Raw genomic sequence first — 24,003 nt, forward strand, 5'->3', positions numbered from 1 at the left:
TGTAAATGTTGACAAGTAAAAAGTTAATTTTGTATAGAAAAGAAAAAGTAAAAATGAAATGCATTAACTTTTAATGGTTTTTATAAATGAATTATTTCATTGTCAGATTGTTTACCTGTGTGTAAAAAATATTAACTGAAGATTGGAATTACGGAAGTTTGTTCAATATTTGATAATATTAGAGACCTCTAATTAATTGAAAGAAAATTGCACCCAAATGATTATAATTGTTTTCTTTTTTTTCATCATATGTTTTTTTTTTTTAATTTTAGTGTGTGAAGAAATTACCAGAAGAGAGTCGGGCTGATGAGACACTGATACCTGTTATATCTCTATGGTGACACGAGATGCACCGAATCATCCGAGATCGTCTGAGTCGAACTTCTGACCTGATTTGGTTTGACACAACAATTCAAGAGATTATTGAACAGGTGAATCTTTACTAGTATACGAGGGAAAAATTACAAAATTGTCTATTCAATTTTCTTACACAGAAAGAATTTCCTATTCATGCTACAAAATCTGGGGCATAATTTGATGAACAAAAATGAGAAAATATCTTCTTGCTAATCAAAGAGAGGGAGATGAAAAATGCTTGTTAATAACATATTTAATATGAAACCTATAAAAAAATACAACTGGTCTGTAAAAGATTATCTGAGTGTTTATTCCAATTTTTTTTGGTTTTCAGACCTGGCCCAACCTAAAGGAGTCTTTCCTGGAGTACTTTGTGACTATCCCAATGGATGCCAGGCTGTACCAGCGACCAGTCACGTCTGTGGGCACCAAACACATCAAGGTAAAGGCTACACCTAAAAAACCACACAGAAGACCTCAGTTCTAGGTCTATTGTTCCCCAAAAAATGCACCGGAGACCTCAGGTTTAGCTTGTTTTGTATGATCGGTATCAAAAGTTGATCAAACATTAGTTTGTTGAAACTGTATATTTGTAGGTCTAAATTCAATGTAGTAGGGTATATTGCTATTTAAAGCTCAGATTTCTTTTAATTTTAAAAATCCTTATTTTGAAAAAAAAAGGGAATTACAAATTTAAAAAAAATAATATTTAGGACCAAATGATTTTTACAGCCTTTGCAGTTTGATATGTGATTATTGTCATTATAATATCACAGCTAGTGGATGTATGAATTAATTGTATTGAAACGATTGATATGAACTGTTCACCATTTTTCTCCTGACTTTTGTAGGTGACCCTGCAGCCGATTGAGAACCTGAGGGACGTTCACAGTTGTTTGAACACCCACCTGACCCGCTACAACGAGGAGTTCGGGAACGTCCGCCTGGACGTCATGCTGTCTAACTTCATCATCTCACACGTCATCAGGATGCACAGAGTTCTCAGCTTCCATCACGGGTATGTACAAGTAATTAATGGTGTAAAAATGTCTTTTGCTTGAAATGTCATCTCTTAAACTGAATATATAGGGAATTTCCTTTTAAAGATTAAAAGCTAAGTGATGCAAGAGGTTTTCAAAAATGTTTACTTAACTTTGTTGTTAATGACTTATAGTTAAAGAAAAAGTTAACTGTTAACAGATGAAAATTTTTTGACTTGATAAGTGATTTACTCAGCAAAGTTGAAAAACAAATAAATTATTAAACTTAAAATAAATAACAATATAACCCTTCCTTCCTTGCAGTGGTAACATGCTGTTGATAGGAACTGTAGGGTCCCACCTCTCCACATTGTGTAAGCTGGCTCTCCACGTGGCTGATGTCCCTATCCACAAGATGGACACCTCCATGCGGAGCAACTTCTTTGATGAACTGAGGTCTGCTGTCAGACTGTGTGGATCAGAGGGGAAAATCCTGGCCCTACTCTTCACTGTAAGTGTTTTGTAGACGTAACATTCTATTCAAGAGAGTTGTAGTCCTAAAAGTTCAAATTTCGTCCGATTTGAATAAAGTTATAATTAAAATTGAAATTAATTGAATTCAATTAAAGATGACACATGACAGTTGTATATTACGATGTTAATCGAAGATGATGAAACAAAATAATTAATGCAACCAGGTTTTATACTCTTCTATAAGGATGTCTATGTATTAATTGTAAATTAAGTGTTGGTTATTTATTTGACAGGCGCGTGACTTGGAGGATCCAGTTTATCTAGACGCCATTAACAGTTTGCTGATCAGTGGGGAATATCCACACCTGTTTACTAACGATGAAATGGAGGGGCTGCTACAGGTAAATAAAATACTAGACAGACAGACAGACTAAGAAACAGCAGAGGGATAGAGAGAGGAGGGAAGAGAATAAAACTGACAGAGCCAGAAAACAAACATACTTACTCATTTGTATTATTAAAGCTTTTTTTACCAGTACCTTTATAATCAGTGCCTGCAGGTATGTGAGTGCCTTTTTGAAAATTATACATTTTTTCTCACAATCTTTCAGGCCATTGGTCCAGCCATGAAGAGAGAGTTCCCCAGTCTGTCTGTGGATCCAATGAAATTCTTCGTCGCCAGAGTGAAGAGTAATTTGCATATTGTGATGTGTCTGCAGCCAATGAACAGTCTTCTGAAACTCTCTGCCAGGTAAAACATAGACATTATTAAGTTTTTGAAGCTGAGCAGAGAGAGAGAGAGAGAGAGAGAGAGAGCATAGCTTTTTATTTAACTATTGTTTTGATTGACAAGTTGGCTGTTCCATTTTGCAGTCAGTACCCTGGTATGCTGAGTGGCTGTGCCATCAATTGGATGTGTGACTGGCCACAAGAAGCTTTGCTGGGAGAGGCGTCATACTTCATCACCCGCTATCAACTCACAGAGGAGTTTGAGAATCTCAGGTATACATTTGCATTTTGAATTCATATTAATCAAAACCATCAGTATTCATAACTCTTGAATATTCATTATTTTTGTACATTATGCATGAGGGAAATAATAAGATATTTTTTGTAATTGATATTCATGTCGCTAAATGCAAACTTCATTCAATTTGTCTTTTCATTTTGTCAAAAAATATCAAATATATTTTTATATGCAAAAATGTACAGTACTCGCATAACCTTTCAATTGACTTTTCTGAGGTCATAAGGAACAAGACATGGCAAATGACAGAAATAATAAAATTCTATGAAGTCAACATTATTTTGTGATACACAGTGAGAAGGTGACCTCCTGCCTGGCCAACATCCACAGCTTCGTCCTGAGGGACTGCGCCCAGCTCCCCTGGGCTGGCGACCTCAGCGAGGAGATCAACATCAATCAGGTCAAGGTCGAGAAGAAGAAGGACCAGCAGATCGTCAAGTTCCTGCCGGCCAAGGTACCTAACCTGCCCTACTCCAAGGTCCTGCTGCAGGAAAGGATCAAGTAAGTCCATCACAACTTGTTTGTAACAAGATGTTTCATTGGTTAATTGAAAAAATTTACACTTGATTAAGGTTAGTCCATTCAATATTATGTATCATGCAAGAAAAAATCTGCTAATAAAGTCAGAAACTTCTAAAAACATGATTGTCCTATTATTAAAAAGTATTTTACTGTATTCATGTTCTTTAAGTGTCTAATCACTACTGAAGTTATCTATGATACAGGTTCATGGTTAACTGACTAGGTCATTGTTGTGTTTTAGGTTACAGCACAGATCAGACAACATGAAGGCTAAGAATGAGACCTACGTAGGTCCCACCACCTTCAGGCGCTTCATGGAGACCTTCAAGTACCTCTACAACCTCAAGTCCCAGGAGAGGACCGAGACAGTTGACCAACTCAAGTCAGTACTTCCCCTGGAATTGAATTTTTGACACCCCATCCCATCAAAGTTCTATTAAAAGAGTTCTAATCTTTTTCTGTTATAAGTTGAAATTCAGAAGTTTTATAAATCAATCAAAATAATTCAATTTTCAATTTAAAAAAAAATATTAAAATGAAATTTAAAATTGATAAGTTTATTTTTTTTCCAATCTTACAGGAGAATTCTAGAATGTTTTAACCTCTTTTTACAGGAGAGTTCTCCACACTCTTGATCAGACCCGCCACGATGCCAAAATCATGAAAAAGGCCATTAAAACCATCACCTCCAAGTTTGAAGATGCCAAGAAGACGACCAGCAACCTGATGAAGCAGCTCACAACCAAAGCAACGGCGCTGGAGAAACTGAAGTCTCGTGTCACACAGGGCACAGACCTCGAGGCCCACATGAAACTATACATGACAGAGAGCGAAGACGAGGAAGAGGAGGATACTTCTGCAAGAAGAGTATGATGATTATGACAAGGAGTTTGACAAGATGAGAGAGGCTAAGTTGAAGAATCGACAGGCTGTGGCCAAGGACGAGTATGTGCAGGCCCAGAAAACTGTGGAGGAGTGCAGGCAGAACCTGGAGTATGCAAGGCAACAGGTTGGTTACCGCAGGGGTCAGGGGTGAAGGTCATTGAAAGTCTTAGGTCAAAAGTTTAATATCTTGTACACCAATATTTGTTATAAGAATATAGGTTTTTACATATTGATATCTGGAACTCTGTGATGTTAAATAAGTTAGAAAAGTTTTTTGTTCTGACAAAAGGTCATCATCTGGAAAGGCAAGGTGGACAGGGCCTGCATAGAGAGGCTGCGCGGATTTGGCAATCCTCCAACATTGGTCGGCCAGGTGATGGAGATGGTGATGATACTGATCGGCAAGCGTCTGCCGTCCCAGCGACTGTACGAAACTCGGGAGCTGACAGGCAAAGAGGAAATGTCCAGCCGCATGTCATCAAGCTCCAGCAGCACCAGGATCGGTGTCAAGAAAGGTGGGTCACTTAAACGTTTTTTCCTATTAAATTTCATTCATTAATACATCATGATATAACGAAAATTCATTTATCATAAACCATTATTGAAATGTTAGTGATTAAGTATATTTTATGTCTATCAGTTGTGAAAATGTTTTAACACCTAGGAATTTTGTCTTTGTTTATGAATCTGCTAATTAATGCATATGTAGTATTGTCAATGATAGTGAGTTTTAGATCTCCAAAAAATATTTCAAGCAAATTTGCCTTACTTTATTCACTTGTGACCTGATTTTTGTGTTAATTTAGAAAACCAGATTGGATACGGTATGAAAAAGATTGAGTTAAGGATATATAAACATTTCACTCTCTGTATAGCTTTGTATCTACACCCATTTTGCTATGGTTCATCTCTATCAAGTTCTAGACAGGGAAGATTTTTTTTTACCATTATACATATATTTTTCACACCCTCACAAGTTTATTTATCTACTACAGTACTATTTTGTCAGCACCCCAAAAATGTGATTTTATTGTCAATGAACACATTAGTAGCATATCATATCATCACGCTAGAATATTTATAAATATTAAGGCAAATGTTTCAATGTTTTGATTTTTAGCTTGCTAGATTTTACAAACTCTAAGAAACGAGCAGAATTTGTGTTTTTCATTTTAATTTAAGTTGTAATTGAAAATTAAATAAATATGAATTTTCCTAATTATCAGTATAATTATCAAATAATTATGATAACAGAATTTGTCCAGTCATGCAGATACTAGCATGTCATAGATTTAAATAATTAATTGCAAAATAATGATTTTAGGGGAGAAAATATTAGTTACTAAAGGCTGTATGAATATTTGTTCTATAATTCATTAATATATAGATGCCACTTAATGGACCTCAAATTAATCCAGGTTTGAATAAAATAGGTGAATTTTAATATACCAAACAAAATTTAAGGAGACACTCAGTACATTGTTTTGAAAAAAAAAAAAGAACTTAAAAAAAGGATTGGAATGAAAACTGAAATTTATTGAATAAATTTATGAAACATACTTGCAATATGCACATTATATCCTTGGTTTCTGGTTGAATTTTTAATTTCAATTTTTTGAACTGAACTTTTTTGAACTGTCACTTGGTATTGGTTGACATGTGTGCTGGGGGTCAAACAGTTCTTACTTTCTCCGCAGACCGAAAGAAATCGGCTCGTAGTTCTGCAGGAACCGCCCCGCAAGGTATTATGGGTAATCGCTAGCTGAGATTGACGTAGAGAACTATTTATACCTTTGTGTTTTTGTTATTACTTGTGATTTGACGTTCTATTGAGCTATTTAATTTTGTTGACTATGTTGATTAATGAATACATTATGTTGAGCTATTTTAAAAAATACATATAATACATGTATGCTATAACTATATACATGTACCTGATAATATGTGTGTATCATTATATTGTTTGTCAAAATTTATTTATATATTATTTCAAGTTAAATTATATGAATTATTAAATGTCGTTTTAGATTATGGGGCTTACCTTCTCTCAACTTGTATTTATATAAAACAGTTTAATATTTGATGTGACTATACAATAACATGAAAGAATTTTGAATCATAGAAAAGATTTTTTTTTTAATGAAGTGTAGAAAACCATAGTTGAGAAATGTTAAACATTCAATATAATCGTAATTGTTATACAAGTTTTGAATCATAGAAAAGATTATAAAAAAAAATATATATTTTTTTAAAATAAAGTGTAGAAAACCATGCATAGTTGAGAAATGTTAAACTTTCAATATAATTGTAATTATGATACAAGTTTTGAATCATAGAAAAGATATTTTAAAGGGTTTTAGAAAAACAATAGTTGAGAGATATATGTTAAACTTTAAATATAATCATAGTTATTTTATGAATTAAATGACAATTATTTAAAAGTTCTTGAATGCAAGTAAATGCTCCAATTCAGCACCAACAACTTCATTGTTGCACGGATTTTCTGTGATCTCTATCTTTAGCAACAAAATGTTTGTTTAGATGCACCCTCTTGTTCATTTTCTCCATTGATGATATCAAAACCATCAAAACTTTGTGGAATATATAGTTTCCAGTGGGTCTGAAATTAGGATACCAGTAGATAGAATCTGTATTCAAGTGAAAATGTTGGTAGATTATTGAAATAGCTGATAGTTGTAAAAGATATTTTCCCAATCCCAGTTTTAAAAACAAATAACTAAAGCTAACTAAAATGCATGAAGGATGGAGGAAACGTTCTTGAAAATGTCAGTCTGAAACCAAGTTTTAGTCAATTTTGCATATATATACTTACTGACCTTGGGTAAACTCTTTAAAATTTTCTTGTTTTCATGAATATTCATTAATCTCAATTCACCAATGAGAATGCGAAACTTTAGTATTTAAAGTTAAGAAAACATGCCATAATTGTTGATAGATACATGAGGAAGCATTATTTATCAGGATGGGTGAGATTTCCTTCACAAAACTGTGAAGAAACCAATAGGAATGGAGCATGAATTATTCATGAGAACGAGAAAAATTCAATGAGTCTGCCTGGTGATCAGTAAGCATATGTGAGGCTGACTGGGTTTTTTAGACAATATGTAAATGTAGGAGTGTGACTCTGCACATAAAGTACTAATGTGTTAGTCCTAGGACTCTACTGGTGACAAGATTTTGGGAATGATGAGTAGTTGATTTTGCTGGTGACTGGCAAACTGATAATTATACTGTGTGCACCATTAGTTTATCTGGGTAACTGGTATACTGTGTGCAGTGATATTATACATATTTATATATCCACATGCCAAACCATTGATTGTTAGTGTATACATATGCATATACATGTACTGGTAAAATACAGCAATTTTGTTGTACAATATTATCTAATATTGATTATGACAATCAATGCATTTCACTTTATTTAATATCATGAATTATGGCCTATATACATACATATAAGGTGACAATAAAAAAATACACCCAGAAATAGCATTCTCTCAGCAAGCATTGAGTCACCTGGATTCATCTTCTGATTTTCATAGTTTTCAAAAAAAAATAAATTTGATTTAAATTCTTCCAGGTAAAAAAGATGGTAGTGACAAGTTCGATCGCGCCCAATGGAAAGCCATGCAGCAGACCATGAGTGACACGCCCAAATTTGTTGACATGTTGCACAATGTATCATGGGAAGATGGCCTATCAGATGATGTTCTAAGGGGTAATTAAATCTTACAAATGAAAATTCACAAAAGTTTGAATTTCCAAAAGGTTTTTAAAGCAAATTACAAAACATTTAATAGGATAATTTATGTTTAAATATTTTTTTATTTAGCTGTCGAGAGCTATCTGGCTGTCTCTAGGGAAGGTCAACTTGGGGTCACAGGGGAAGGAACTCTGTTGGACCATGCTCAGGGTAAGTAGATTAATTTGTTGCAGTATAAGATGCATAAAAGTGTTAAAAAAGAACACAATCGTCATGAACATCCATTAGACAGTTCTTTTTAATTATGAGCTTTAAAGCCTTGTTGATTATCAGTTGTTCAAATTCAATTACGGAATAATTTTCATCGAGTTGTAAGAAATAATTGCATGAAAAGGGATTTCATTTTAATTTCAGAAGTTTAATAAAAACGATCATCAACCGTAATGTAATTAAAGGATTGATCTCAAGCTTATCATGGTTTGATTGGTCCTGATTTTATTATTTGAAAACTGGCTTAATTCTCTCTCATTTTTTCTCTTCCATTAGAAACAACATTTGCTGCCAAGAAGCGGACTCCCTCTCCGGATGGCACTAAGGGTATCACCATTGCGAGCGCCAAGTACAGCAGCGAGGACTGCGCCACCCTCGTACAGTATACCATTGCCATTGTGGAGTACACCCGCCTCTGTGGACCATTGAAGGGGTCCCTCGAAAAACTGCACGAACTGGAGCGAGAGATCGAGGAAAACGAGCGCTTGCAGAAGGAGAGTCAAGAAGAGGTATGGCTTAATTTGGCTATTAGTCTGGTAGAATATTCAATTCACAGTCATCAGTACATGTTTTGAAATATTTATGTTAATGCACCTTCTTTTTGGAATGTCAACATTATATTAAGGAGGCAACATTTTAGGATGAAATTATTTATGAGAATATTGCTGTGAAATGAAAAAATTAAATTCTTTATCTCAATTTTTACCTGAAAATTATTTAAAAATCATAAACACTTTTCGAAAAAATGATGTATATATAGTCAGCTAGCCTAGGGGCAAATTTACATTGTTTACTCCATCTTTTATTTAGTCAAATGAAGGATTAAACAAAATCAAAACCTTATAATTTCAGAATTATCAAAATTTTCATATATAATTATTATAACAACAAATGACACAATTGATAGCAAATTTTATTAATTTGATATTTGGTAAATGTTGCATAGAGAGCATCCCCTTTCCCACGCAGAAAAAGGGTAATTGAAATTTTGCGTTAACTTTGACCAGAATTTGGCTGTTTGGTTTTTAGTTTCTTTGATTTTGAATTCATAATTCTATTAATGAAATTTTCATATAAGAAATCAGTAATCGAGGTGAAGGGGTTTAACATTCACTTAACAAATTAAATCAGTATTAATATTTGAACCTAATATGTGTACCATTTAAAACACTGATACATATCGGTACTCAAAACACATCTGTCATATGAGTTTCCAAACAAACTTGAAAGATTTTTAAACTTAATACTTAATATGTGAATAGGAAAATAATTTGATTAAATTACTCATAGATTGATAAGATGGATTTGAAAATCTTGGAACTTCATGGAATTTCAGTGTGAAATTTTCAAATGTTCAAAATTTCTTCCTCCAGTTCTTTACATTGATCACATACCGTATATGTATCCGCTGATTTTAATGATGATCTAATTTTCGCATTTTTCAAGATCGACTTTAAATCGCAATTTATTGAATATGCAGAAAATATATCCCCCCAAATTTCTATATGTAACTTTATAAATCACAAAATATGATATGCAAATTTAAAATGTTCCCCATTTTCCCCTTTTTTGCAAATTTTGTGACGCATGGAAAAAAACCGGATATTCGGTAAATTCCCTTGTGATTAGATTTTAAAAGATGAAATATCAAATTAAAATAACCAGAAGGAAAATATGATCATGGTAAAAATTTGTTTAATAGATTTTATATTAGTAAAAATTGAAAATCCCTGCCCTATGATTTTTTTTAGATTTTGTAGATGATAGGTGACTTCATCAAATATGTGCGACCCAATCAAACTCAAAAAATTGAATCACCTATCATTAAAAAACCTCAGCTAGGCCTATATCTAGTATTATATATTTAATGAACGATATTCAATCCAACATTAAGTTCAATCAAAAATTAGGATTAATAAGAGTGTATTATTATTTATTTACACTAAAATCACAACACAGGTGATGGTATGATATTGTCATATACCCCCTAGTAATAATCACATTTCAGACTTTATAATATAATAATACATTATTTACCCACTTGGTGTTAAAAAAAAAGAAGGGTATGCCTAATCAACCAGAACTAATACTGACCTGTGTACTCTGTAATTTTTCCTGTGTAACAGCGACTTCGGAGGTCAAAATTGACACCGTCACCTAAACCACAGTCAAAGGTTTGTGGGCATGTTCACCTGCTAATACGAAACTAAACCTGTTGTAGCTTTGTTGTAACCTTTGACCTTTATACATGTCACTAAGTAAGCAATGCTGGTTTTATTTTATTTTCTTAGATATAAGTAAAATGAAAGGTTTTTTTCATTTCTTGTGTTTTCTTGTAGGTACATCACATTTTAATTCACAATTCTGTTAAAAAAATTATGTTTTCTCTTCATTATTTTGAAATTTTTAATTGCTTGATTTTTCCCAATTCCGTAAATTCTGTCTGCAAATTTGTTACTCTGTCTGATTGCTAAATGAGTTGAACCACCAAATTTTGTGAAAGATTTCTTGTACATGTAGTATGTGTTCAGATAAAATACTTACAATGTCAAGGTCGTATAATTTAAGGTAAAATATATGTCATTGCAAATTTATACCAAGAATAAACATATAAAATATCTGGTACCTCAGGAAAATTGTTTTGAGTCATCTGACATAGAAATGAAAACTTCCTTATCAAATAAGATATAGGTCAAGGTTATTGGTTAAATGCAGGTTAAGTCTCTCTTTTTCATGTAATAAATTCAGATAGAAAATTTTCTATATATGAGTAAAACTAATTAAATTCATGGTCAATATTTCCATTTATCCTTGAGGAGGTCATTAAAAGTCACATGATTTAGGGTAATATGACCTTGACTTCAAATTGTAAATCAGGTCAATATTTCAAGAAATCAATATCAGTGGTTGACAATTATGAAACCTAAGTTATATAAGATTTATTTTTGCAAATTGGTTCATCTCAATTTTTTTAAAAACCTTTATTTCCTCTCTGCTTTATATTTTTTCAACTTTGAAATTTGACTTTAATTCTAACAAAATTTCTGCCGACCTCTCAACTCAACCACAAACACATCTGTCTGCTTTTGAATCTAGAATTTAGATGTGATGTGATTATTTTTATTTTTTTTTCCAAAATTTAAAAAAAAAAAATGGATATATTTAAATAAATTTAAGAAAAGTGTTAAAGTACAATTAAAATTTTGCATTGTTAGTATTTGAAACTTCTTGAGTGGTAGCTAACTTAGGTACTGTACAATGTATGTAGAGATTTGACTGTTCGTTTCTATTATTCGTAAATATTGATTGAGGACTGGTGCATCTTGCATTAAAATTAGTTCAGTTATAGACTAATGTGTGTTTAGTACATCACTACATGTGAAATTGTTCTTGTTGTGTAAATTAAGTGTCATCGTTGATAATTGTTTGAGACATTTTATAGGAGATTGTCAAAAAAATCAATTTTTTAGTTTGTGTGAATGTTTCATTTTGTTCCATGTGCTTTCCTTTGATTTTCGTTGATCAACTAACAAAAATCCTTGAAACAGGTTTCAAATAGCCAAAAAAAAAAAGAAAATAGCAAATCAATATAATGATTTTTGCTTAGATTTTTCTTCCATTGTTTAGACAGTTACATAGAGTTAAATTATCAGGCCACTTACCTTATTGTGGTGTACATAAGGTTCTGTAATTGTCTGTAGAATTAAAGGTAAATATATAAGTGTTGATAGTTATTAGATATAATCATATATTAAATTAGACGTATATTTGTTAACTGGTAATATACTCAGCTTTACACTACATCATCTACAGAAATTATTGATATTGAGATAATATGATTACAAGGTTCGCATTGAAATTGAGATATTTAATTATCATAGTAAAATTGTAAATAATGACAAAATGATGGTAAATTATTTGTTTATTTTCATTCATTGCAATTTTTGCTTTAAATTTTAATTCTAATTAAAACTTTGTTGCTTGATTTATAAGCCTGCTGCAGTTGAAATACAGGTCAGCGTAAGTGTCAGTACGCATGCACTGAAACAGTCTGGTCCAAACTAGTTTGATCTGGTGGTCATAGAATTTAGATGTATAACAATTTTACTGTAGAATTATAAACTGCACTATCGATTATCAACTCATCATTGGGACCAATATGGTCTGAGTGAACAGTGTTCCTTTAATGAAACATAGTGTGCATGCAGTAAAAATCTCTGGAATTGAGAATTTGGGATTAGTTCAGATACCGGTACTTAAAAACCACTCTTCCAACTTTAGGAATTGGACAAATTATTCTGAACTATAGTCTTGCCCAGTATGGGTGGTGTAACAAAGTTGTCTTCATTAGTAGAGTAGATATATTGTATTAGTAAAACTGTTTGCATTAAACTAAAAGAGGCTCAGCTATGTTGAACAGCCTGCTGGAATCGGAAACCCATTGCATGACACCTTAACACGTAGTGATATATGTTTTGCTGAATGCAAAGAGCTACATTTTAAATTTGGGTTATCTGCATTGATTAAGTTGTGAAATTAGTGTTCAGAATTCGTAGTTAAAATGAAGATTGTGCTGTAGTTACAGAAGTATTTAAGCATCCATTGACAAGTACAATTTACAAATAGAGAAAAATACCAGCCTTGAATGATCTTTTGTAGGTATGGTAGAAATAAAGATGAGCTCTAGTGTGTAAATGAGAAATTAGATTGTATTACTGCAATTATAAAGTTTGAAAATCTCCTTTTACTGATAGATGAAATATTACCAACTCCAACCTCTATTTCTCTGCTGTCTTTTAGTGTCTAGAAATTAAGCGTCTATATGGTATTGCATGAATGTATACCAGTGTAACAATATAAGTGTAAAACTTTTTAAGAAGTAGACTATATATGTCAAAGTTATATTATATCTCTTCAATAAAAAAGCATCTAAATATGACAACAGATGACGGAAAACCTTTTTTGTCAAATTCATTTCATGAAAAGTTACTCATTTTATATTTTGTTCATTTTCACTTTATGAACATGGTGTGGATCAAAAATATAATTGAAACATTTTTAATTACAATTTTTTTTTATTCCTTGTTTGACCTACTTCGAATTCTTTGACCTACTTTTAGGTGATGGAGGAGCGTTCTCCCACCCCCGAGCCAGAGCCTGACTATGTAGAGTCAGACCTTCCCGGTCTACAGGACACTGTGAACAGCCTCCAGAAACAGTTCGACCAATCGGTGGTGGAAAAACACTCCCTGGAGATGGAGCTACAGTCCATGAACGAACGACTCAAAGCCGCCACAGAAATGGTCGACAGGTAACAATTTTTAAGATCAATGTCGATATTTTTATTTATTTATTTTTTTTTGTGATGTAGTATATTTTACACTGTTTTAATAATTTGTTCATTTCTGAAAGAGCCTTTTTCTTTTATCCAGTCTAAAGCCACAGGAGGCGTCGTGGAGGAAGCATGTGAAGGAGAATGACTGTAACGAAATGTTGGTGGCCAACTGTGTGACCGCCTCAGCCTTCCTGGCGTACTGCGGACCCGCCAGTATCGACGTCAGGTACGCTACATACTGTAAATTCCTAATTATAAGCGAGGATTAATATCCGGGTTAAATCGCAAGAAATATATCTTGCGGATTTTATTTACCGTGCTTTTTGGACACATATCAACTAAACAGAACTATGATAAAAAAAAACTTGGCCTTCACAGTTGTATATTTTCGCGATTTGATGCAAAACTGTTGAATTGCGGAATTAAGTACTCGCATAAAATAAGAAATTTTTAGTACTTGTCTTGTTCTAAATGCCTCTTCAGTTTGCTTCTATATTTAATGCTACTTCCTAAAGAGTCTTTCTGAATTTTTAATGAATTTGAGAAAAAAAATATCAAATAATGAAATTTTCAGAAAAGTCATACAGCAGGTAAAATTTAATTCTTTTTAAATTGTCTGCTGCCACCACTGAAATTTTGAAAATTGTCAACACTAGATATCATGCTAAATTTTTACATTTAACAGGAAGAGAATGGGCGAGTTCTTCATGCAGGTGTGTGAATTCCATGGCCTGCCCATGCCCAGGAACAAACTGTTCAGAAACATGGAGCTGATCACCTTCCTGTACAAACCTGTAAGCTACCATAGCAACTGTCAATTTCTTTTAAAAATTGGATTTTTTGACTAGTTGTCGTGTAATTTGACTAGAATTCCTTGTCTCTGTCTATAACTGCTTCTCTCTCTCTCTCTCTCTCTCTCTCTCTCTCTCTCTCTCTCTCTCAAAAGCATCTGGGAAATGGGTGCTAAACGAATTCCAATCACTGTTTTACAATCTACCTTTCATCGAATTTTTGTAGAATTATTTTTTTTTAAATCCTTGTTTAAATTTATGATTAGACTTGAAAATAACTTTAATGAACACCAAATCTTTGCCAGATGGATGTGATTCGGATGGAGACGATGCATCTGTCCATCACTAAGCTGATGCTGGAGAACGCCTGCTTCCTGATGCAGCGGGACAGCATGGTGGCTTGGCCCCTCATCTGTGACCCCACCAGTCGCGTCCTGGACTGGCTTCGGAACTTCTACGGAAACACCGGACTTGTGGAGGTCAAGTACTCTGTAAGTACACAAGGGGATCTAGATCCAGAAAAGTTGAAATAAGTGTACAGTTATACATGTAAATGTAGTAATTAGTTCTAGAAGTTTGTACTGGTAAGTATGAAAAGTGATCAGTATTTCTCTGGCCAAAAGGGAAGAATTTATTGAGCTGCCTATATTCCTGATATTCAAATATTGATTTGCTTTATTGATTAAAAAGTCACAATATTTGTTGAAATTTTAGATTCATGATCTGTAACTCTTAAGACCTTGATGTAACATAGAGGAGCCTTGTGATTGTACATGTAGTAGATTCCATCTCAGTTTAAGGGGTCATTATCTGTTGTTACTCTGTGTTTGTAGGAGATTCGGTCTCAGTTTGAGAACTGTCTAGCGGAGGGCTGCCCCCTACTGGTGACCGACTGCGACACCAAACAGCTGGCCAAGGACAAGCGGTTCCGCGACGCCATCCAGAGCTGTAAACAGTTCATCAACGGCAAACTCAAGTTCAAGATCACTGTAAGTCCATCAGACAAGTATTATATTCACAACATGTACATAATTATGGAGGAAATCTGCTCATCCATGTTAAACTATAAAATGCGTTTTAATTATTTTTGGGTTTTTTGTCATTATCCTTATCTAACATGAACAAATCCTACCTTTTAGTCAAAGTTTTTAATTTTAAAAATATAATGGACTCCGAAAAAAAAAAAATTAAAAAAAAAAATATGGAGTAATTTTTGGCCAAAGTAAAATATTAATGAGAATGATTGAATTTTTCCATTATTTATTCTGTTTTAGGTGGAAGATCATGAAGTGGAGTGTGATCCACGTTTCCGCCTGTTCCTGCACACCACGGTGGAGCCACACATTGTACCACGACATCTTGCGGCGTACACCTCCGTCATCTACTTCCAGCGCTCCCGCGCGGACATCGAGGAAACTCTGCTGGACAGATTCATCTTCCAGGAAAAATCCAAACTGGAGGAAGAAAGGGTGTCCTTGCTCCAGGTAAACTGGATGGGATTTCATTAAAAAAAATAATAAATGGAGGGAAGATTTATTTGGAAAATGATTTGTTTATTAGATTTAGAAACTTTTGATAAGTAACTTACTAGATTTATACTGTAGAGACAGGGAGGTAGAAAGAAATATCCATTGAAATTTTATGGTTGTGATTGAAATGATTTTCAAAGTGAAATTCATATAATTATTCCATTTGTTTATTTTACAGGAGAGGAAAGAGAACTTGGAGCTGATGGAGAAACTAGAGAAGTCCATGTTGGAGAGTCTGTCCAGCGACATCCGACTGATGAACGAACTCCCCGCCACCAAAAAACTGGCCGAACTCAAAAAACAGTACGACGAAACACTGGATAGGTAATAACGGCTTATCTTCTCTAAAATGTATGTGAAGTCTGAAACTCCAATGAAAGTAAATGAAAAAAATTCTTTGATTCGAAAAGAAAAGAAATTTAAACCATATTTTTTTTACAATTAGTTTTCTTCTGTTAAACTGAATTTTATGTTTATTCATTCAATATTGTTTAAAATTCAAGGAATTTTGTCTTTGTAAGGTTCATTGTTCTTAATTAACAATGCATGCAATTTGGCATGTTCAAAATAACATGCAATTCATTTCTGCCAAAGATTTATGTTTACATGTTATCTGCAAAAGTTACATGTAGATTTGAACAAAAATTTGATGTACAAATCAACTCTAAGACTTTTAAATTCTTTGTTTATTTCTCTGAGACTGCTTCTATTGAAATATCAGTCAAGGTTTTTAAAAGGCAAATTCATCAAGCAGAATTTAACATTTTTCAGCCAAGAGCGAGTTGAGTCTAACGAGGCCACAAACACCAGGAACCGAGAGTTGTCGCGCGAGTTTGCACGGAGGGGAGCAGTGTGTTTCCATGTGATGCAGTACTTACGTGAGGTGAACCCTCTTTACCAGGTCTCCTACCATCAGTTCCAGCAGCTCTACGACTCCGCCATTGCCCACTCTGAGAGGTAGGTCAATCTGCTGAGCGTGAATTAATTTTTCAATGTTACACAATTTGTTTGAAAATTGACCACCAGTGATTGGAGTTAATAGCTACAGAAATTCAAATATTTAATTTACAGAATGTTTTTTTTTTTTTTTACAAAGGTTCATTGATTTTGTTTTGTGATTTAATTTTAGGAAATTAAGGAATCTAATCCACAGTAATAATAATCATTAGGCTAAGATTTTACAAAAAACTTTGAAAAATTGATTTTGCCCTTCTTAAAAACCAAATCAATAAAATGAGAAAATTAAATCAATCCTAGCTTTTGCATAATCTTTAAAATATATTTGTGCGGGAATGATTCTGGTTTTTTTCCTTGTCACATGTGTGCATGCCAATAGTTATTCATTACATAGTCAACCCCTCCCTCTACTATCTAATACTAGGTGGCTGGTTCTGGGCTTTGAGTGAGTGCTACTCATTAATAATTATCAAGATGTGTATTCATTGTTCATAATTAGCAATGCATGCAATTTGGCATGTTCAAAATAATATGTAATTCATTTCTGCCAAAAATTTATGTTTACGTGTCATCAGCAAAAGTTACATGTACCCTAGATTTGAACAAAAATTTGATGTACAAATCAACTCTAAGACTTTTAGATTTTTAGCAAAAGTATATTAAACTTTTTACATTAAGATCCTTTATAAGATCCGCCTTTGAAAAACTATTTGCATGTACATTTTGACTTCACAAGGATTGGTTGATCTGTACATAATTAAGTACATTTTGATATTTTAATGTTCATTGTTGTGAATACTTATCGCACAATATATTAGAATATACCCCTTTGTGAAATTGTTGATATTTGTGATGGTTTTATCTTTCATTCATTTCATGGGCATGCATCACCAATAACTACCATACTCAACAGATTATGAAACATAATCTTTTTTCGTTACATTCATGTAATATTAAGAATGAAATAATTGACGTACCCATGGACGTCGAAAAAATTATAAGGAATTATTTTGGGGGTTCCAAAGATTGGTGAATCGTATTGCATCACACATTTTATGATTTTGTGATGGTTATATTCAATTTTTCAGGGCTCAGAGAGCAGAGGAAACTCTAGAGAAGATCACACACATGGCGTACACTACATTTGCCCGGGGCTTGTTGGAGAGAGACAGATTCATATTCACCCTGCTGCTGGCTATTGAGGTAACCAGCTGTAATAAGCATTTCTATTATCAATAAATATTTATAAGAAATAGCACATTAAAAATTAAACCCTGGTGGATGGCAAGATATTTACAATTCTAATAGGATAGAGTTTAGGGAAGGATTCCATCAAAACTTTTATTTTTTCAAAAATTGAGTGTAATCTTTGATGTTAGGAAAAAAGATTATCTGATTTTTCATCATTAGTTATCCAATTTGTTTTTTAATTTTGATTTTTACAATCTTAGGTTGAGGATTCCCTTGGTAACATAGGACCGGGTGAGCGAGAATTCCTGGTCTCTCCAAACTACAGCGCGGTTGTCATGACTAAACTTGGCTTCACCCAACCCCCAGACAGCAAGATTGTCCAGATGAAGAAGCCGTTCGACTGGATGCACGACGACCAGTTCCACAACCTGCAGGTTCTCGCCACGCACTTCGAGTGGTTCCAGGAGAAATTCGAACGCATGCCTAAAGATGGCCGCGAGATGGAGTGGAGGATGCTGTGTGATAACGTAGAGAAGGAGCCGGAGAACATGCCCCTCCCCGATAAGATGGACAGCAAGGACTTCGCCCCCATGAAGCGGCTGCTGGTGGTGCGTGCGGTCAGGAGCGACCGTCTAATGCAGGCCTCCACCGTATTCATACACAGGGTGCTCGGCAAGAAGTAAGTTGCCGCCACATTGGGCATGATCGAATCCTCATTAATTTCTCTGATATGTTTCACAGTTATTTTATTTTTTTCGTTGGTTTTTTTTTTTCACTTTTAATTCACATATATATGAATGCATTTTTTATATTGCTTTACAATATATAGTCAAGTAACCTCACCATATAAACTTGTATATAAATTTATATGCTTTAAAATTTTCACCCCCCTATTTGAGCCCCACCCCTCCTTCCCCATAAACCTCTTAACTAAAAGAAAATTCTACGAACAGTAAAAAAAATTTTCCCTTCAAGATGCTTGTAAAATAAATTTCAACATTTTATACCTAACAACTCAACCCCAACCCCCCCCCCCCCAAAAAAAAAAGAAAGAAAGATCTAACTGCCTATTAAACCTTTAACAAGTGGTCTATATTTTGTATTCCTATATTATGATCACTGTGTCTGCACTTTCAGCTGGTCTAATGTAAATTTAAAGAAGGACTATAGTGGGTAGGTGATTTAACATTAACACCGTGTTAGATATTTGGGTGGAGGAAAGTGAGGTGAAGACTGGCTCTATCAGTGAAGTTTTATTGACCCCAGTGTCTTAATACAAAATGTTGAAGAGACTTTTGGGTGATGCTCACAAATTTGATTTTTTTTATTTTTGTGCTGTACGATTTATTTTCTCTGTTGGTCCCCTGAGTAAGGTTTAACTTAACTGTTTTTAAGTGGTTGTGTGCATGGTTTGTGATACTGTAAATTCCTTATATTACGCGAGTACTTAATTCTGCGATCCCGCTGGTGTGTATCAAATTTAAATCGGGAGAATATTAAATCGCGAAAGTGGAACTTTTCACCTTATTTCTTATAGTTTTCAACTCTCGGATATTACATGTAATGGCGAGATTTTAAAATCTGCGAAGGATACTTCTTGTGATTTTACCCGGATATTAATTCCTGGCATTTAATTAGGAATTTACGGTATATGTTGTAAAATTAAAACAAATGTTGAGAATTTTGTCAATAACAACATATTGTAGATATATGGCGTACAGCCTCAGATATTGGGATTATTACTGAAATAAAGATCAAGAACATATTAAAATTGACAGGCATGGACATGGAAAAAAAATAATAGAAGAGTATAAAAATTAGTTGTCATGCTGTTCTTAAAGTATTGTATTTTAAAGAGCAAAGTGGAGAGAAGAGAAGAAGAGAAAGATCTGTAGACTTTGGCTTTTTTGTCAGTGGAGAGAGAGAGAGAGAGAGAGAGAGAGAGAGAGAGAGAGAGGGGAGAGAGAGAGAGAGAGAACAGGAAGATATATTAATAGCTTACTAATAATTAGCTTCATCATTGATTAATTCCTGTGCTATTTTCATCAGCATTCTCCAGGGCCCAGAGCAGGATTACACGGGGTAAGCTGGGTGTGTGATGCATGGGAGGGGCAGCCACAGTGCCCCTCCAGAAAAAAAATACACTGTCTTCCCAGAATGCATAGCATCTGTCTCGTGTCTGCTGTTGCATTAAAGTCTTGTTTTTTTTACAGGGTTAATGTAAATGATTTGATTTTACGTACTGTTTAGCTTGAAGCTAGAAAACTTTTGAGTAGATTTATGTTTTGAGTGACTTTAGGATTCAGATAATCTCCTGAGAAATTTATGTGTTTTATATTTTTAAATTATGTGTTTTATATATTCTTAAATTATTTCAATTTTAAGGTAAAAAATTTGAATTCCAAATTCAATTGCTTGCAGCTTAGTTTTGAATGTGTACATATACCTATTTAATTGCTTTTATTGGATTTTTACAAATTGAATACAATTTAAAATCCCAAAAGTGCAGTTCCTTCCTTTGTGGCTGTATATATAAAATCCTTTCCTGGAAATTTGTGCTTTAGATTTTGTGATGTTGATGATCAGTTCATTGCATGTGAAAATAATTAGATAAAAAACTTAGTAGGGTGATTCAAACCACAAAGTACAGAGAGACGGGTGGTGGGGGAATTTCTAGTTCTCTACAAACACTCGGGTCTGCTAGGTGGCACTGTGTACAATGTTAACATAAATTAACTGTCATCTTTGCGTTGCTGTACATGCACATGCATTCACTATAATAATTGTCTGTATTAATCAACCTGATAATTGATGATCTCTTAAATGAAGTCAATTTTTTGGAATGGTAAATTGATTTAATATATGTAATGGATCAGTGCTACATTTCAAACAGATCTATAATACTGTAAAGCAATTTTTATTTAAGACAACTTTATTTACAATTTACAAGTGACAAACTGATTTTTGGCGACCTATTTTCAGAGCCTTAATTTAAAAGTAGAAAAGCTTTAAAAAGCTAGGGCATTTAAGGACTTCTTTACAATCAGAAATATTTGCAATGCATTTCATGAATTTTAAAATTGTGAAAATTCCTTGCACACAAATAAAGACTAATTAACATACATGTATCTGATTTACAATGGTGTACATGCATGTACATGAGATTATTTGCAAACTTGATCAATGGTATTATATGACACAGGTACACTAATTTTTGTATCTAAATAATATTGAATCCATTTCTTATTTCAGGAAAGAAAAAAAAATTAAGCATAAAAAAATGCCTTGTATTGCACTAATTATTGATTAAAATTTTACAAAATATGAAAATGCCTGGAATTAATTAGTTTTCTGTCTCACACCTGTGACAGGTACTATGGTGACATGGGACTGGACCTGTCGGTGATGTACAAACAGAGCGCCCCTGTCCCCCCCTCCACCCTCTCGCTCCCCATCCTCCTGCTCTACTCCTTCGAGGCAGAGGCCGCCCAGAGCCGTTTCTTGGACTTCTCCGGGCGGCGACAGGCACCGCGACTGATGGTTACCATCACGGACAACTCCCAGGCCACGCGCAGCAAGGTCAGGAAAACCATCAGGAAGGCCATCGCAGAGGTAAGGGGGCGGGGTGTCTTGTCTGTGTATTTCAATAAATTATGCTGACACAGTTTGGACTTTGAAATTCATTGTTAACAATTTGAACTTTCATATTCACTACTCAGCATTAGTTGTAGGCAGTTTGAACAGTTTTGAAGTTATTTAAGCTCAATTCTGATTTGCCTGTTAGGAATTTAAAGTTTATAATTCTTGATAAATGAATGAAAGTCATTAGCTCATAGATTTATGATTGCCACTTTCATACTTAATTGACAGTGCTTGCCGATCAGGGCAGTGGTTTAACGCAGGCTGTCCTTAGAAAATGACAAATTCCAAATTTTGTTCACTGTATTTTACACAATGAAAACATTAAAAATCTTGAGTTAACATTGACACCTTGTTTAACTTGTCTTCCAGGGATCCTGGGTGTACCTCCATAATGCTCACAACGCGCCCAACGTCCTGAACAGTCTCGAGTCATTCCTGGTGGAGAAGCCAAACCCCGAGGGATTCCGCCTGTGGGTGGCGTGTCAGGCCGACCCCGAGGTTATTCCGGTCAGACTGCTCCAGAACTCCATCAAGGCCGTGGTCGACACACCAAAGGTACAGTTGCCTAAAGTTCTCAGGAATCAACTGATAATGATTTTTGTTAATTTTCAGAAGTTTTCAATTTTGATTAAACCTAAGGATACAATAAATATAAATTATGATAAATATGATACTTTGGTTTATTTTTTATTCATGGAGATCAATTTTAGGCTATTTTTGCAAAATTCAGAGTTTTAAGGGTGCATAATATAGTGGGGAATGGTCCTATTTTAAGTGTGGCCAAACATGTTTCTTACTTTATCAAAAACAGTTGATTTTGTGAATCAAGTTCAATCAAAAATGAAATCAATGAAAACTAGGTGTTAGATAAAAAAATAATGAAGTACAGTAATATATGTATGATTAATTTCATATTTGACCTTGACCTTTCATGGTTGACCTTGACAGGTGATGAAGGACAGCATGATTCGGTCATTCTCCTGGTTTGAGCCTGACATACTCAAACAGTCGTCACGCCCAGAGTGGCCGGTGATGCTGCATAATCTGTGCTTCCTCCACGCGGCCATTCAGCTGAGGGCAAGGTTTGGACAGGGGGGCTGGAACTGTCCCCAGGACTTCTTCAACATTGGCTACAGCTGTCTACAGGTAAGACATCAACTGTCAGGTATGAGATCAACTGTCAGATATAACGTCAACTGCTCATGCCAGCTGTTTTATTCCCAATTTACCGATAAGGCAGGTAGACTAATAAATGGTCGCAAGCTGGCATGTTTTAATTTTCTTGCAAACCAAAAAAAATAGGCAAAAGAAAAAATGGTTATCAAGCATCTGTGAATTTATTTCTTGAGAGGATATTCTTTCATAGTTGATTAATTTGTTTTGTAGAACAAGATTGTTTTACATTTTACTGTTTAATTTTTTACAGGAGGCACTTGCCATCGTTCAGAATGAGTTCAAGGAACCACTGACCTCAGTGGCGCCCGACGGCTCCCAGAATTCTCGCTCTGTCTCCTACAACGGCATCAGATACATGGTCGCTGAGGTTGGTAGCCATTTTTCTCAATCCAGCTTAGATAAACATGAATTTTATAAGATTGATTGTTTATCAGTTGATCAGTAGAGCTTATTTAGAAAGAGACTTTTTAATTTACATTTAATGGTAAACCTTAAATTGTTAATCCCTGCAAGGCCATGATATTTTGCATTAGTTTTTAAATCCTATCCATTGCATTAGAGTCTGTCTGAGAATTTACATGAACAAGAACATTTGTGTGTGTTTATTTACTCAATGGAATATAGTTTGCCGCTAGAATAATTTTGTGTGTGCTTTTCCCATGCAATTTTTTTATCATTCATTTCGCGTTGACAGATCGTGTATGGCAGTCATGTGACGGACTTCTACGACCAGCAGAGTTTGTGTGCTATGGTGGACTTCTGGCTGTCCTCGGGGGCCCTCAAAAGGGACTTTGAGGTCAAAGGACGTAAGTTCTTTTGTATTGTTTATCAATAACTTTAATTAACGACCTGCCTATATGAAGCTATTTAAGAAGGCTCGATGGTTGTGGCCTTTTTAGACTATTTTAATCTCCTAAAGAAAAAGAATTCTGTATGAAAATATAGAAAACATTTAAAAGCTAATTTTTTAAAATTTTCCTTCACTAAAAGATATCTTATGGCCAAAATTATAGGATGTCAAAGTTTAAGGCAGATCTAATGGTTGATTTTTGACTAGCCAGCCTCCTTAAATTAGTCTTGAGTATTTGTCTGCCCGTCTGCATCCAGAATGCTAGTATTGTTTGGCTGTGGCTGTCATAT

The 24,003-nt window shown here is 34.2% G+C and overlaps 1 protein-coding gene across 1 annotated transcript in view; it reads left to right on the top strand.

Annotated features, from left to right (window-relative positions):
- LOC128185162 (dynein axonemal heavy chain 5-like) overlaps window positions 1–24,003 on the top strand; it is a gene marked incomplete at its 5' end in the record, with an annotated part of 34,705 nt that overhangs the window by 4,004 nt on the left and 6,698 nt on the right. The window contains 34 exon segments of the mRNA XM_052854831.1: window positions 273–431; window positions 692–799; window positions 1,209–1,375; window positions 1,662–1,848; window positions 2,105–2,212; window positions 2,423–2,562; window positions 2,685–2,813; window positions 3,133–3,339; window positions 3,602–3,742; window positions 3,975–4,208; window positions 4,210–4,369; window positions 4,535–4,760; window positions 5,052–5,069; window positions 7,850–7,987; window positions 8,102–8,182; window positions 8,519–8,751; window positions 10,369–10,416; window positions 13,363–13,553; window positions 13,675–13,803; window positions 14,263–14,371; window positions 14,674–14,859; window positions 15,202–15,357; window positions 15,643–15,852; window positions 16,076–16,221; window positions 16,669–16,854; window positions 17,943–18,057; window positions 18,306–18,724; window positions 19,183–19,218; window positions 20,095–20,127; window positions 21,417–21,657; window positions 22,057–22,242; window positions 22,636–22,833; window positions 23,114–23,230; window positions 23,558–23,669. Of these exon segments, the coding sequence (XP_052710791.1) occupies window positions 273–431; window positions 692–799; window positions 1,209–1,375; window positions 1,662–1,848; window positions 2,105–2,212; window positions 2,423–2,562; window positions 2,685–2,813; window positions 3,133–3,339; window positions 3,602–3,742; window positions 3,975–4,208; window positions 4,210–4,369; window positions 4,535–4,760; window positions 5,052–5,069; window positions 7,850–7,987; window positions 8,102–8,182; window positions 8,519–8,751; window positions 10,369–10,416; window positions 13,363–13,553; window positions 13,675–13,803; window positions 14,263–14,371; window positions 14,674–14,859; window positions 15,202–15,357; window positions 15,643–15,852; window positions 16,076–16,221; window positions 16,669–16,854; window positions 17,943–18,057; window positions 18,306–18,724; window positions 19,183–19,218; window positions 20,095–20,127; window positions 21,417–21,657; window positions 22,057–22,242; window positions 22,636–22,833; window positions 23,114–23,230; window positions 23,558–23,669 (5,254 nt within the window).

The sequence above is a fragment of the Crassostrea angulata genome, chromosome 5 (assembly GCF_025612915.1).
Source record: "Crassostrea angulata isolate pt1a10 chromosome 5, ASM2561291v2, whole genome shotgun sequence".
Taxonomy (NCBI): domain Eukaryota; kingdom Metazoa; phylum Mollusca; class Bivalvia; order Ostreida; family Ostreidae; genus Magallana; species Magallana angulata.